Source organism: Penicillium argentinense (genome assembly GCF_028826775.1).
Source record: "Penicillium argentinense strain IBT 30761 chromosome Unknown utg000004l_segment0_segment0, whole genome shotgun sequence".
NCBI lineage: Eukaryota > Fungi > Ascomycota > Eurotiomycetes > Eurotiales > Aspergillaceae > Penicillium > Penicillium argentinense.
The window spans coordinates 3,890,067-3,904,227 of record NW_026622663.1 but is presented as its reverse complement, the minus strand read 5'-3'; the positions used below and the strand labels follow the sequence as shown (position 1 = coordinate 3,904,227).

Below are 14,161 nucleotides of genomic sequence, written 5' to 3'. Positions count from 1 at the left end.
ACTGAGCGGCACGATTCCAACCGCTTGTGCATTTTGGTTTTGTTTTACTTCTCCCATCTATCTTTACCGTTGTGATCTTCACCCTGGTCTCTTTTCTGTTCTTCTGGCTTTTGAGCGACTCTCATCTGTGGCAACGAGCCGACAATGTCGAAATGATGTCCTGATACGCGTGGCATTCATGTTTTCCCGATTTCTTTCTCATTTACCTACTTCTTCTCACACCCTATTATTTTCACCATATTCGTTGTATTTCTATCTTGATTTGATATCTTTTCTTCATTTTCCACCCCTTGCCCCTTTTCTGCCAGACCATACTGTTATTTTGCCCGTTCTCGGTCCCTTTAGGTACCGACCCTCGCATCCCTGTGCACATGAATCGAAGGAATCCGAATTTCTATCGAATCTAAGCATATGAAAAAATAGATCTGAGCACATGGATTGAAATGTTGTATTTACTTGTATCGATCAGTAACTTCTATAAATAATGTCCGCAGTACTTCTAATACAGTGCCATAGATAAGACGTGTAATAAATGCGGGCTTCCCCGGAACAATTCATCGGCCTTATGTAAGCATCGGAGCTTTGGAAGCTTTTCCTGCGTCGAGCTTCGTTTTTCTCCCTATAGCTTCCATTCTCCGCTGTCATCCTTATCCATCCCCTACTGATGTATGTTCATCTAATGCTTGGGGAATACTGTGCTACTTGCGGCCTCTGTCTTCAATGGCCGTTCAATCTCGACCCGAATTGCTCCGCCATGAAGACAAGCTGACATCCTGGCCTTTCCCCGAGTCTCTCTCCGGCTGAGGCAGCGATAACTGCGCACTTGGTCGCTCTCCGCATCCGAATCAGCAGCTAACCCGCATCTAGCCCGGCCACGAGTATTCCCGCTCCGCGCAGCTGCCCCTCAGCATGTTCCGTCTCAAGTCCACCCCACTCTCTCTCTTCGCTTCTCCCTGCGCTTTCCACCCCGTTGCCAAACGCTCTTTCGCTTCTTCCGCAATCATGGCCGACACCAAGGCTTTCTTCGAGGTCCAGTACGCCCCTGTGGGCTCCAGTGCCCGTAAGTATTCCGTGTCACGAATCGCTCTATATCTACTTCTTTACTCCCACCCTCCACTTTGCTATCAATTGCCTCCACCCATGAAGAATTGAACTTCAAATCTTGTTTCCACTCATGGACATTCCGTATTGACTACTTTTTTTTTAGCCAAGGTTGGCCGTATCAACTTCAACCTCTTCGAGGAGAAGGTCCCCAAGACCGCCAAGAACTTCCGTGAGCTCTGCAAGCTCCCCAAGGGCCAGGGCTACAAGGACTCTAGTTTCCACCGTGTGATCCCCCAGTTCATGCTTCAGGGTGGTGACTTCACCCACCACAACGTAAGTGTCCCAAAGAATTGGTTGTCGAAAATCACCGAGGAAAACACGAAGACTAATTTTTTTTTTCCTGCATAGGGTACCGGTGGCCGCTCCATCTACGGTGAGAAGTTCGCCGATGAGAACTTCATCTTCAAGCACGACCGCCCCGGTCTGCTCTCCATGGCCAACGCCGGCCCCAACACGTAAGTTGCCATCATGCTGCTGATTACGCAACCGGTAGCACTAACATGCTTTCTTCAGCAACGGCTCCCAGTTTTTCATCACCACCGTCGTCACCTCCTGGCTCGACGGCAAGCACGTCGTCTTCGGCGAGGTTGCTGACGCCAAGTCCATGGAGGTAGTCAAGGAGATCGAGGCCCTTGGCTCCTCCTCCGGCTCCATCCGCTCCGCCACTAAGCCCACCATCGTCAACTGCGGTGAGATCTAAATCACCTGCTCATCGGTGATGTAGTTTTGGTCCGGCGACAATGTCTCTTTTTGAGCGTGTATTTTATAAAATTCCTCACTCTGCTCCAATGCGGGGTGCTCTGTTTGGTGGTCTGAACTCTTCTTTTGCCTTGTAATCTAGATAGTCTACCGAACACCTATACATCCTCTTTGAGGCAGGACTCTTTCCTCATCCCGTTTTCCGTAATCTAAGCGTATTTTGCAATGGTAGCCTCTCCTGGTTGGGCCCTAGTCAGGTCCAACATCGTGGCTGCTTCAGACTCCAGTCTCTGGGTCTAAAGCGACAATTGCTGTCTCCTTTGCGAAGGTGTTTCCAGCTTAATGCATGAGTAGAGCAATCATTCCACGCTAAAGTTTTGATAGTAAACTGAAGCTATGCCGCACTATCTACTTTGGTAGTCTGAGAAATCTTAGATCGCGCCAAAAATGGGCTTTACAAGAACTAGGAGTCACAAAACTGGAGTTTAATTGTAGCTCAGTTAATACATGTGTCTTTGAAATGTATCGACCCAAAACCTAAAAAGATTTTGTAAATCGAATGACAATCCAAAAGTCTCTAGTCAACAGAGTGTTGCCCGACAAGTTGTCATTGATTCTCCTATGAATGAGTGTCCCTTCCTATCCCTTCTGAAATCTACGGCAAGGCAGTCCCAGTATTTCAAGAGAGTCTGGGGGTCGAACATCGTTGTGATTGAATATTGCTTTTGTTTTGAAGGGCTCACAGACATTACTTATAGCTATAGTTAACTACGCCGTTGGTGCCTCTAGGCTCGAACAGCATTGGCACGTGACATACATCCCACAATCAGGAAATAGTGGAGCTGCTCTCCATGGTTAATCCACCATTATCCATCTTGCCTCGTCCCTCGCCTTCAAAGCTCATGGAGAAAAGCCGAAGAATATCTGAGGCGAGAAGCACGATACATTTCAGGAGACAAGAAGCCTCAATGCTTATGCAAAGTCAAGTTTGATGCAGGCTTTGCTTACCAATGAGTTGAATCCTTGTTTCTTGGCAGGGGACATGCCCTCGGGTGTACCTTGGGTAGTACAATCACCAGGTATGCATTGTTCCAATTTCGAGGCTCAGGTACAGGGGTCTCTTTACCCAAAAGAGGGGAATGGTAACTTGTCAGCAACCACTGGCAGTCCCTTTGACCATGTTGGAACTGCGGGGTCCGCTTGCTTATTGGTTTGTTTTCGAATCACCGCAATCTCGGGCTTCCGACGGCAATTTGCGAACTAGCTTGAATCTGTCTCGGAGACTGGAAAGGGTTGCACTTCCTCTTGCTACTGCGGGTGATTGCTAATGGTTACACTTCGATCTCGGGCATTTCTGAAAATCAAGTTCAAAGCATGAACGACAAAATGCAGCCTTATTAATCACGCATCATCTCTGGCTCGCAGCGTCCAAAATGAGACCGAAGACAGCTCCATATCAAGCATTCATAGATGTCAGAAAGAACACCATCGCCTTCTTCCGCTCTATCGAAGCTTCCGAACTAAGGTATCTGCTTCGCCCATCTTAGCTAGGCTGGCTTTCACAGTACAAGATGAAAGCGCAACCTCAGTGCATTAGCGCTGCTGTAGCGTCTTGCCAACTCGGACTTGGCTAGCACAGCGTATAAATAAGGCCGGACGGCAGGCTAGAGCTCATAAAGGTGGCATTGATTCACAACCATCGGCTGTGTATTCCTCAATATGCATTTTCTTTCGTTCGTAGTCTTCTCTTTCCTTTCAACATTTCCTGTTCATGCCGCCATTCCGCCCAAGCCCGTTCCACCTCCTTCATCAGCCGAGGCGGTTGCGTTTTCTGGGCAGTCGACATTCCAGCAACTAATCGATCACAAAAATCCGAGTCTGGGGACATTCTCGCAACGTTACTGGTATAACTCAGAATGGTGGGCGGGGGAAGGGTCGCCGGTAGTTTCATCTCGTTTATTCCCTTTGGTTCCGCGCTAATCGCAGTGGAAAAATTAGGTGGTGCTTTTCACTCCCGGTGAGGAGTCTGCTGATCCGTTTACTGGTTATTTGACAAATAAAACTCTCACTGGTCGTCTCGCACTGGAAATAAAGGGAGCAGTCCTCATGCTCGAACGTGAGTCTCCAGCCCTAAAGATGGCCACGGCGCCAGAGTCTGAACCGCGTTATTATAGATCGCTACTGGGGAGATTCTTCACCATATGACGACCTGACGACTGAAAATTTGCAACATCTTACTCTGGAGAATTCGATTGCTGATCTTACATATTTCGCGCGGAATGTGAAGTTAGCCTTCGACACCAATAATAGCAGTAATGCTCAAAATGCGGTATGTTATCTAATCCACTAAAGATAGGACAAGTCCGGCTGACCTTTATATTGGATGAAGCCCTGGGTCTTCAGCGGCGGATCTTATAGTGGCGCCCTAGCAGCATGGACCGAATCAACCTCGCCAGGCACATTTTGGGCATATCACGCGTCCAGTGCGCCTGTGCAGGGTATCTACGACTTTGTAAGCTAAATTCTATTTAGTTTTGACTATGGATGCTAATATATTGATTTAGTGGCAATACTTTACGCCTGTTCAAGAAGGCATGCCCAAAAATTGCAGCAAAGATGTCTCGCGGGTTATCGAGTATATTGACAATGTCCAAGCGTCTGGATCGGAGACACAGATGCAGAAACTGAAAGATATGTTTGGACTCGGCGAACTAGATCATTTCGATGATTTTGCAAGGTATCGATCCTTCAGCAAAGATTGTCTAAGAATACTAGGGTATTAACTTTTCAAAGTGCGCTCCAAAATGGTCCCTGGCTGTGGCAGTCCAACACCTTTTACACTGGCTACTCAGACTTTTATAAGTTCTGTGACTATGTTGAGGTAATTAATTTGTCTGTGTTTTTAATATGTATATTTTTGCTGATATGGGTTTAGAACGTCGAGCAGGGTTCCAAAAGGCTCCCGGGCCCGAATGGCGTTGGGTTGAAGAAAGCACTTCATGGCTACGCCAAATGGTTCCGGAATGAGCATCTCCCTGGATGTGAGTCATAAATCACTCAGACGAAGCAGTTCGTAATCTAATTCAATGATACTCAGCCTGCGCCAACTATGGATATTGGTCCGATCAAAACACCACAGCGTGCTATGACACCTACAATACATCCAACCCGATGTTCACAGATATATCCGTCAATAATACAATTGACCGACAATGGCAATGGATTCTGTGCAACGAACCATTATTCTACTGGCAGGAGTAAGTAATTTACCAAAATATACGTCCGAGGCCACTGTTTAATTGTATATGATACCTAGTGGCGCACCATCCGGTGTCCCGACTGTCGTTTCTCGCGCCGTCAACGCAGAGTATTGGCAAAGACAATGTGCGCTATATTTCCCAGAGGTCAATGGCCACACATATGGAAGCGCAAATGGAAAAACAGTCTCGACTGTTAATGCATGGACCAAGGGCTGGGATTTAACCAAAACAAATCGGCTAATCTGGGCAAATGGGTATGTGACTGATTCGTCTCAATCGAAGACTCCGGAAAATAGGCCAGCACTGACATAAAATATTAGACAATTCGACCCCTGGAGAGACTCTGGTGTATCTTCGAAGTATCGACCCGGAGGGCCTCTCCGGTCAACAGCCTCAGTTCCTGTCAACGTCATTCCAGGTGGATTCCATTGCTCTGATCTCATTTTGAAAATGGAGCTGCGAACGCAGGAGCCCAGAAGATTATTGATGCGGAGGTAGCGCAGATCAAGGCTTGGGTGAAAGAGTATTACCAATGAAGCAGGATATGTCAATCAATATTATATTTTATCGCTCTTGAGAGATGTTTCGAGGTTCCTTGTGGCTGAGCCTGCGTTATCGCTGATGAAACCTAGATAGCAATTGTTTCCGAAAGCGCCAACAAATCCCGAGCATCCAAGTACGGGAAATTAGCAAAATATGTAGAGAATGGCAAGAAAATAAATGATAAAGAGAATGGAAATGTTACCAAATTCTTGACTCTTTGACTGAAAGAGCAGGTTGGGAGTGATTCAGAGACGCGCGATGTATATCGGCAAGGTGTGGGGACCCCGCATCTCCTCGGAGGCGCATTCCCTTTTCGCAACCGCGACAAGATAATGGCGGGGGTCGCCACCGATAACATCCCAACCGGAAACTATTACTTCCTCTCTAACGCGGTGGCATGCTATGGCCTCGCCTACCCCGCCGACCTCACTACAGCAATTTGTTTCCGACACTCAACTCGACCTCCTGCCACTTATGCAGAATTACAGGAAACCCCAGCAACAATACACAACTCCTTTTACAAACTTGGCTCCACCTAGTGATGAAGTCGACTTGCTATTCACGCCTCCAGGCCACCGGTTGACATTTATCGATAATAAGCAAGGCGTTCGAAGGTTGAGTGCTGAAAACGCGGCAAAGCATCGTCATGCGATCTTTACTGGTGAGTGCCTGGCGATCCCTACCCATCCTTGTTCCAGCTCCTACATACTGATTCAAGCCCCAAAAGAGACCGAGCGTCAACATATGAGTGACGAGGTCATCAACTCTTTGTCTGATCAGGACCCTGGTCGCGCATTACTGGACCTAGAGAGATTCGAGTCCATAACCAACGATATCGCCCCATTTTCCCTCTTCCGTGGACCATTCGGTGTTTCCAAGCTGCCGCCTCTTTCAGAACCAGAAGACACGAGCCCCGAATCCAACGATGGCCACATTCCATTTGACGACTGGTTCTCAGAGCCAAGCACCTTTCCGCTACCGGTAGAAGAGATCGACTTTTTTTCCAGTCTTATACATGATCCGGGTGAAGTCTTGAACGACAATACCGAGTTATGGAATTTGATCCCATCTCCGCCCAGGGATATAGAAGGGGCTTTTGAGATGTCACCGTCTCCGCCAGATATTGTCCCAATGCATTTCAACGAGAATGTCGAAGCATGGGCCATCCTGTCATATTATAAGGAGAAGATAGTTCCGCTGATATCACCGTTCGAACACGGCCAAGAAGCTCCCTGGGGAACCCTCGTGGTCTCATGCGCAGTGAATACACTTGGAGAGACTGTCATGAATGGTAACCCCTCCAATGCGCGTTTTACACTACTCCATGCCCTGTTGAGCGCCAGCTCTTTTCACATGGGTCAGCATTCAGCAATGGAAGTTAAGCATTGGATCACGACAGGGGAAGCTTATCTGAAGCGGGCGGAGCACCATTTCATGCGATGCATTGAGGAAGCATATACCTCCGCTACTAAGAAAAGCAAATACAAGGAGGTACTGATGGCAATTTTGAGCCTCTCTACCGCTTACGTATGTACCAGAACCAGCAACTGACGCGATGATGCGGTTAATCTAATTCAATTCGCAGATGATAAAGGGAGATCCGGAGAAACGACTCGCCTGTCTCATTCAAGCAGAAAAGTTCATCAATGCCAATGGATTCTCACAGTCTAACCTATCTCCCAAGCGAAGGGCGCTGCATCATTGTTATGCATACATGCGCATCATGGCCGAGACTACAAGTATCGACAGCCTAAGCACACAGCTCGCCAATACAAGTCTATCAGATGATGGCACCGCCCATGCAGATTTTCGAATATCTCGTGATATTGCTTTCTCCGATAATATCATGGCCATGGAGAAAGACCCTAACGTGGCACAACGTGACCTCCACCTGGCTATCCCGGGTCGCTGGAGCTTGACACTCTTCCCCAAAATGTATGGGGTAGCCGAGAGCTTTCTCATGCTTTTATCTCAGGTAATTCGTCTTGCCAATGAGAGAGATCTCTCCATGAGAGAGGGCAAAGAGGGAATGTTGAATCTCAAGGAATTTTGGACAAGAGCAAAGGCCATCGAGAAAGGAATTCATCTACTCGTCTCCTCATGCCGAACAGGATATATGCGGAATAACTTTGAAGACGAAAATCAATCCGAGGCAGCAAATATACGAGCCCAGACAATGTATACGGCCCTGCTAATCTTCTTCCATCGTCGCATATACGACCTTGACGCTGCTCTACTACAGACAGAGGTAGATGCCGTGAGAGACTCTTTGGAGACAATACAGCAAGGAGAAGTCGGTCAGGATTATGGAAATACCGCCAGCCTTATATGGCCGGCTTTCATAGCTGCCTGTGAAGCTGTCAGCCCTGCGTCGCAGTTGTTCTTCTCTGCCTGGTTTGATCGATGTTACGCAACCACTGGTCTCTCGAATGTGGCGCTTGCAAAGCAGGTTTTTGAAACCATCTGGACCAAGAGGAGAGAGACTGGTCTTTATGGAGAGATGTGTAGCTGGCCGGAGGTTCTGAGGGCGAAGAAGATACGATTAATGTGTACTTGACGGGACCAGGTTTGATTAAGAAAAATAGCATATTACATGGAGTTGTCCTTGCCCCTTATCCATGTGTCGTCATCTGAATGAAACCGTTTTGTTTGAACAAGTGCCATACCACCAGCTCGGAAGGCATTACAACATGTGGCTCAAGGAACCTAGGCCCCCTGAAACACCACGAAAATATCAAGAAAGCATCCGTTTGAATCCAGAGCAAAGTCTTGATCCTTGAATTCTTCCGCCGACAAGTTGACAAGACTAGCCGCAGCACTTGGTAACTTGGCAAGCATCGTTCCTAGAAATAGTAAAAGCACAAAATGTTAGTAAATGTATATCACATGTCATTACCACTCGAGTTCGATGAAGGAGAATCACTTACTCGTCGTTCAGGGAAACAGGCTCCCACGAGAAGACCAAAGAGCCCAGGAATGCACCGATGAAGATGCAGATAATGATGTAGCCGTTGTAGTACATAGCAAGGAGCATGATGATGTACGCAACACCGAACTGGAGCGTGTGCAGCAAAGCGCGGACAACCTGCTCGACGGGCGACGGACGGTATGACAGGGTGGTATCGGCGTTGTTGATCGGGTAGGAACAGCTCTGCGATTTCTTTTCGTGACGAGTGGACTCGCTGGAGGGCTTTTCACTTAAGTTTCCAGCAGCAGCAGCAGCAGCAGTAGCAGCAGGGATGATCTGGTCTTGCTGCTCCACAGGCTCAGCCGTGACCGTCTCCCGAGCGTCGTTTCCCTGGGATGTCTTGGCAGCAGTCTCGATGGCGTGGTTTTCCTCGGCGGAAGCATACGAAGCGGAAGACTTGCTGGCTTTTTTCGACAGATACAATTGACGCAGACGAGCTCGGCGTAAGATGAAAGCATCGTATTCACGACCCAGGCGACGGAGAGCTTCGAGGCACAGGACGAGACAGATGGCACCGATGCAAGAACCAGCGAACATGCCACGAGAAGTGATGTGCCAGGAGTGCGAGATGAAGCCTAGATGTTAGTTTCTGAGTCAGTATTTGATGGTACAGGGAGCTTGATCGCGTTGTGGTGAAGCGTACAGGCATCGATGGTGTACCAGTTCCAGAGCATCTACGAGCGCGAGGTCAGCCAAGGTCGTAAGTCACTTGTTTCCGTGGGGGTTAGGTTAACATACATCGATCTTGCAGGTGGACATCATCATGCCAGACTTGGGGGGCAGGTCAGTTCCGTTCGTGAGAGACATATTCGTGGGCATGCCGGAAGGCATGGGACCCATCGAGTCCATGTTGAGGTGGAGGTTCTGGCGAAAAGAGCGTGGGCTGGCGAACGTGAGAATCGAATGAGATCCTTTTAAAGGGTCTCAGAAGAAGGCGAGTACTTCACGACTCAGGAATAAACAAGAGCGGGTGGCAGTGAACAGGGGAGAGAGAGGAAGAAGAGAGGTGGGAAGTTGAGGCCGTTTGTTGTGTACCCTACAGAAGGTCGCAAGAGCAAAAGGTGTGACGAGTGCAATTGAGCACATTTTCGACAGTTCGATTTCAGGTCATTAAACAATAAAATCCAATTCTGACGCGACGCCCGTTAAACTCCTACAGATGCACTGGGTATCAGGTTGGCTCCCACGGTTCATCCCCTGTTGGTGCCTTTAATCACCCCCTCCAACAACTCGCGGATCTGGCCACACCCATCCATTCCAACCGCCAGCATCGTCTCAATGTAGCTGCAGTGGAGCTTGGAGTCCATGTTCAGTACAGCAACCTTGCTCTCTTCCTCCTCCTCGTCCATGTTGTTCTCGCCGACGGGCAGAGCGGTGGTAGTTCCCACGGTGAGGAATGGCAACTCCTGCTCTTCTGGGGCCGACATGTCCAGAAGAGGATCCAGTTCATCATGACGGGGGTCGCGCGGCGTAGATGCACTTCCACTCATTCCGGCGGTACAGCCACACAGTAGTCCAGGCATGGGGATACCGGCATCCACCAGTGCCAGGGTGCAAGCATTGATCGCAGCCGCCAGCAGAGACCCGTCGGACGAGAGAACCGATACGTGAATGCTGATCGTGCTGTGCGGGTAGAGATGGGCGTGCAGATGCGACTGGAAAGCCGAGCGCAGCGTCGTCGCAATGCGCGAGGATTGTCTGCAGAGAAGGTTAGAATCTACTACTAGAAAAATGTCCACGGCCCGTTTGCTTATGCAAAAGGTCTCACGAGATTGAGCGTAGGGAAAACTGTACATACTTGTCACTGCCTCCAGCCCTCCTCTTGCGGTCCACGCCAGCAAAACCAGCGATATTCACGTCGACCTCGACAATGGCGCCGGCGCTACCAGCAGCACCAGTAGCTTCACCTCGACGGCCCTCAGCTGGACCATGAACGGAGCACATGATCGCCGTGTTGCCCATGGAGAGATATGATGAGCCAGAACTGGCCGGGTTGGTCGAGATCTGTGCTTGGAGCAGGCGTAGCTCGTTCCATCGGCGGCCATCCAGGCGCAGCCGGGTCAAAGGGTATGTGGTCGAGGTATCGAGCGGCATAATGGCGACAGACTCCTTTGCGAGGGTGAAAAGAACTTTGCGATGGTGGATTGGTTGTAAATCAAGCTCGTCAAGCTCTATCGGAACCTGTAAAGTGGGATGTCAGGTCGCCTATCGCTTCATCCACCCTCAATTCCAGACATGCAAAGACTTACTGTATACCGTACTTCACATAGAACTCTCTACTAGGATATCACGTCGATTGCACGACACTAGGGCAGGCAGCGACTGTCTGGAACGAAAGAGTTGGCCGGAGGCAGCTTTTTTTCGCCGATCGGGATGACATCGCCGTTGGGAACTTCTCCGCCTTCGCGGCCGACGCGACTTGTACACCCCACACTCTCAACTCGGTCAACGCTCCGGTTTCCATCTTGAATATGCAAGGAACATGGAAAGATACGGCGCAGAGAACGAGGTCATCATCCTCGACTCAGAGGACGACGATGATTTAGAAGTGACGCGGTATTCGGAGGAGCCCGCTTCTTCTGGTATGCGACCCATCGCGATGCGACGGAATGTGCATGCGACTGACATTTACAAGGCAGGGATCGCGAACGAGTGAAAGCCGAAGATAAACCATATACCCTATCTGCCAAGCGAGAAGCTAGCAATGCGCCGTCTCCCCTAGCGACGAATCCTCCGGTGAAACTCCAATTCGATCATAGCGGCGACGACTTCAACGACGGCGAGGCTGTGTATAAGAAGTTCAAGGATCGCAAATCCCTGAAGCGCAAGCAGACCGCGGCTGCCAACCGTAAAGCGAAACAACCGAAGAAAGAACCTCCCAGTGATGGCGGCGTGGGCCTTCGCCAGCAGCAGCTTACAACCAGGGATCAGGGACATGTGCAACAACACTACGACGACGTACACTCAGAGGATGAACTGTTGGAGGACTCTCTTCCAGACTACGTCCAGCGTCGGAGAACCCAGTTCGACCGAAAACGCGAACATCTCCAAGAGCACGGGCTAAAACTACCACCTTCTTACGACGAGGTCGACTTTTCTGATGACGAACGTCTTGAACACTTGCAAGAGCGGCCAGTCTTCCGGGACATGACTCCAGTCCGCGAGTACAAAGATATAATACTTACCTGCTCCGCGGGCCTGATCCCTGCACCTGTCGCGCAATGGCTTCGACCGTACCAGGTGGAGGGAGCGGCTTTCCTCCATGAGATGTTTGTCTACCAGAAGGGCGGAATACTCGGTGACGATATGGGTCTAGGCAAAACAATCCAGGTCATTGCATTTCTGACCGCGGCCTACGGCAAGACTGGAGATGAACGTGACACGAAACGCATGCGAAAGATGCGGCGAACTGAGGGAGCCACCTGGTACCCTCGAACTCTCATAGTTTGTCCCGGGACTTTGAAATCGAATTGGAGGGCCGAACTCGAACGATGGGGCTGGTGGCACGTGGACGAGTTCCATGGCCCAAACAAAGAGCTTGCCCTCCATGCTGCAAGGTCTGGGAGAGTCGAAATTCTCATCACGACCTACGACACCTACGCAGGTAACAGAGACGCGATCAATATGGTAGAATGGGACTGCGTTATTGCGGATGAATGTCACAAAATCAAGGAGCGAAAGGCTCTGATCACACAGGCCATGAACGAAATCAACGCTCTTTGCCGCATCGGCCTTACAGGCACGGCGATTCAGAACCGATATGAAGAGTTGTGGACGATCTTGAACTGGTCGAACCCAGGCAAGCTCGGTCCCATAGCTACATGGAAAACGCACATTGCGGATCCTCTGAAAGTCGGACAATCACACGAGGCGACCTGGAGCCAACTCCGCAAAGCCCGAAGGACAGCCAAAAGGCTAGTTGATAACCTGCTGCCACGATTCTTTTTGCGTCGTATGAAGACATTGATTGCAGATCAATTGCCCAAGAAAAGTGACCGGGTAGTCTTTTGCCCGTTGACTGATACGCAAGCAGAAGCCTATGAGAACTTCTTGGACAGTGTCATCGTGGAGTATATCATGTACTCCACGGAAAAGTGCGGCTGTGGCTCAGGTAGGAACGCCGGATGGTGCTGTCGAAAGCTTGTTCCTGGCACAGGGAGTACCTGGCAATCATTTGTCTTCCCGGCCATCAACATTCTGCAGAAACTCAGCAATCACCTTGCTATTCTCATACCACAGAATTCTGATACGAGAGAAAAGCAAGAGAAGGAAATGGAGATGCTCCAGATCGCGTTGCCAAATCAATGGAAAGAACTGTATCGATCTCGAGATTCGATTGTCAATTTTGCAACTCCTGAGTTCTGCGGCAAGTGGAAAGTCCTTCGAAAGCTGCTGAAGTGGTGGCATTCAAATGGAGACAAGGTCCTTGTTTTCTCACACAGCGTCCGTCTACTGAAAATGCTTCAAATGCTCTTCGTGCACACTAGCTATAACGTGAGCTATCTCGACGGATCGATGCCATACGACGATCGCACAAAGGCCGTGAATGAGTTCAACTCCGATCCCAAGCAGTTTGTGTTTTTGATATCCACCAAGGCTGGTGGTGTCGGTCTGAATATTACATCTGCAAACAAGGTCGTAGTGGTGGATCCCAATTGGAACCCATCTTACGATCTCCAAGCACAAGATCGGGCGTACCGAATTGGTCAAGTCCGAGATGTTGAGGTGTTTCGACTTGTTTCTGCTGGTACCATTGAGGAAATTGTCTACGCGCGACAAATCTACAAACAGCAGCAAGGAGAGATCGGATACACCGCCAGCTCCGAGCGCCGATACTTTAAAGGTGTCCAGGCGAAAGCCGACCAACAGGGCGAGATCTTCGGCTTGAAGAACCTGTTCAAGTACGAACATGAATTTCTTGTCTTGCGTGATATTCTCGACAAGACCAACATCGCCGAAAGTCGAGCCGGTGTGAATGTCATGGATTTCGACTTCAAAAAGGAAGAGACACCCGGCTACGCCGATGACATGCCCACCAAGGCCGAGGATGAAGCCATGAGCCAACTTGCTGCGATGATTCGCGGCGAAGGTGAAGATACCAAGCCCAAGGCCCCTGCACGCAAGCATGATCCGATCCAAGCGATCCTCGCTGGAGCTGGCGTTGAGTATACGCATCTCAACAATGAAGTGATTGGCTCTTCTCGAGTTGAGGAACAGCTCAGTCGTCATGCCCAGCAGGCCTCTGATGAGCCAGAGGGAAACATACAAGTTTTCGGGCCCTCGAAAATGCCCCAGTATTGACCCTGTCCCTTTCCACCTTTCACCACGTTTGCTTTTGCTCAGCGATGATACCCATGTCTATAATAATAGCTTGTTTATACCCACAATGAACCGTTGCTTTCAATTCCTACACTAGTGTATTACTGGACTTTACTGCAGTAGAAATATTTGACTACAACTATGAAACCTTTGCAGTGGTAAACGTAAAACAGTGTTATTTTTTAAAAAAGACAATGAAACCAGCCAGGCAAGGGGGTATCAGATAGGTATTATGCCACTGGAAAGCATCACAGACAACAGACATGGA

At 49.4% G+C, this 14,161-nt stretch overlaps 6 protein-coding genes across 6 annotated transcripts; 4 read left to right on the top strand and 2 right to left on the bottom strand.

The window, feature by feature from the left end:
* Window positions 1–909: 909 nt before the first annotated feature.
* cyp4 (peptidyl-prolyl cis-trans isomerase) lies at window positions 910–1,804 on the top strand (the record flags this gene model as incomplete). Its single annotated transcript, XM_056616870.1, has 4 exons — window positions 910–1,060; window positions 1,208–1,377; window positions 1,453–1,559; window positions 1,618–1,804. The coding sequence occupies 4 exons, from the start codon at window positions 910–912 to the stop codon at window positions 1,802–1,804; spliced, it is 615 nt and encodes a 204-aa protein (XP_056477227.1).
* A 1,718-nt stretch (window positions 1,805–3,522) lies between these two features.
* Window positions 3,523–5,599, top strand: N7532_004375 (putative serine peptidase; the record flags this gene model as incomplete). Its single annotated transcript, XM_056616869.1, has 11 exons — window positions 3,523–3,744; window positions 3,802–3,919; window positions 3,978–4,132; window positions 4,193–4,315; window positions 4,368–4,540; window positions 4,597–4,684; window positions 4,739–4,844; window positions 4,901–5,060; window positions 5,120–5,317; window positions 5,384–5,481; window positions 5,532–5,599. 11 exons carry the CDS (start codon window positions 3,523–3,525, stop codon window positions 5,597–5,599), a joined length of 1,509 nt encoding a protein of 502 aa, XP_056477226.1.
* A 409-nt stretch (window positions 5,600–6,008) lies between these two features.
* On the top strand, window positions 6,009–8,163 carry N7532_004374 (fungal specific transcription factor domain-containing protein; the record flags this gene model as incomplete). Its single annotated transcript, XM_056616868.1, has 3 exons — window positions 6,009–6,267; window positions 6,325–7,133; window positions 7,192–8,163. 3 exons carry the CDS (start codon window positions 6,009–6,011, stop codon window positions 8,161–8,163), a joined length of 2,040 nt encoding a protein of 679 aa, XP_056477225.1.
* Window positions 8,164–8,529: 366 nt separating this feature from the next.
* Window positions 8,530–9,423, bottom strand: N7532_004373 (high-affinity Cu transporter CTR3; the record flags this gene model as incomplete). The annotated part of the gene is made up of 3 exons (XM_056616867.1): window positions 8,530–9,149; window positions 9,218–9,248; window positions 9,313–9,423. The coding sequence occupies 3 exons, from the start codon at window positions 9,421–9,423 to the stop codon at window positions 8,530–8,532; spliced, it is 762 nt and encodes a 253-aa protein (XP_056477224.1).
* Window positions 9,424–9,764: 341 nt separating this feature from the next.
* On the bottom strand, window positions 9,765–10,668 carry N7532_004372 (exosome non-catalytic core subunit SKI6; the record flags this gene model as incomplete). Its single annotated transcript, XM_056616866.1, has 2 exons — window positions 9,765–10,272; window positions 10,343–10,668. 2 exons carry the CDS (start codon window positions 10,666–10,668, stop codon window positions 9,765–9,767), a joined length of 834 nt encoding a protein of 277 aa, XP_056477223.1.
* Window positions 10,669–11,056: 388 nt separating this feature from the next.
* On the top strand, window positions 11,057–13,875 carry N7532_004371 (putative DNA excision repair protein (Rad26L); the record flags this gene model as incomplete). The annotated part of the gene is made up of 2 exons (XM_056616865.1): window positions 11,057–11,156; window positions 11,210–13,875. The coding sequence occupies 2 exons, from the start codon at window positions 11,057–11,059 to the stop codon at window positions 13,873–13,875; spliced, it is 2,766 nt and encodes a 921-aa protein (XP_056477222.1).
* Between the last annotated feature and the right edge of the window lie 286 nt (window positions 13,876–14,161).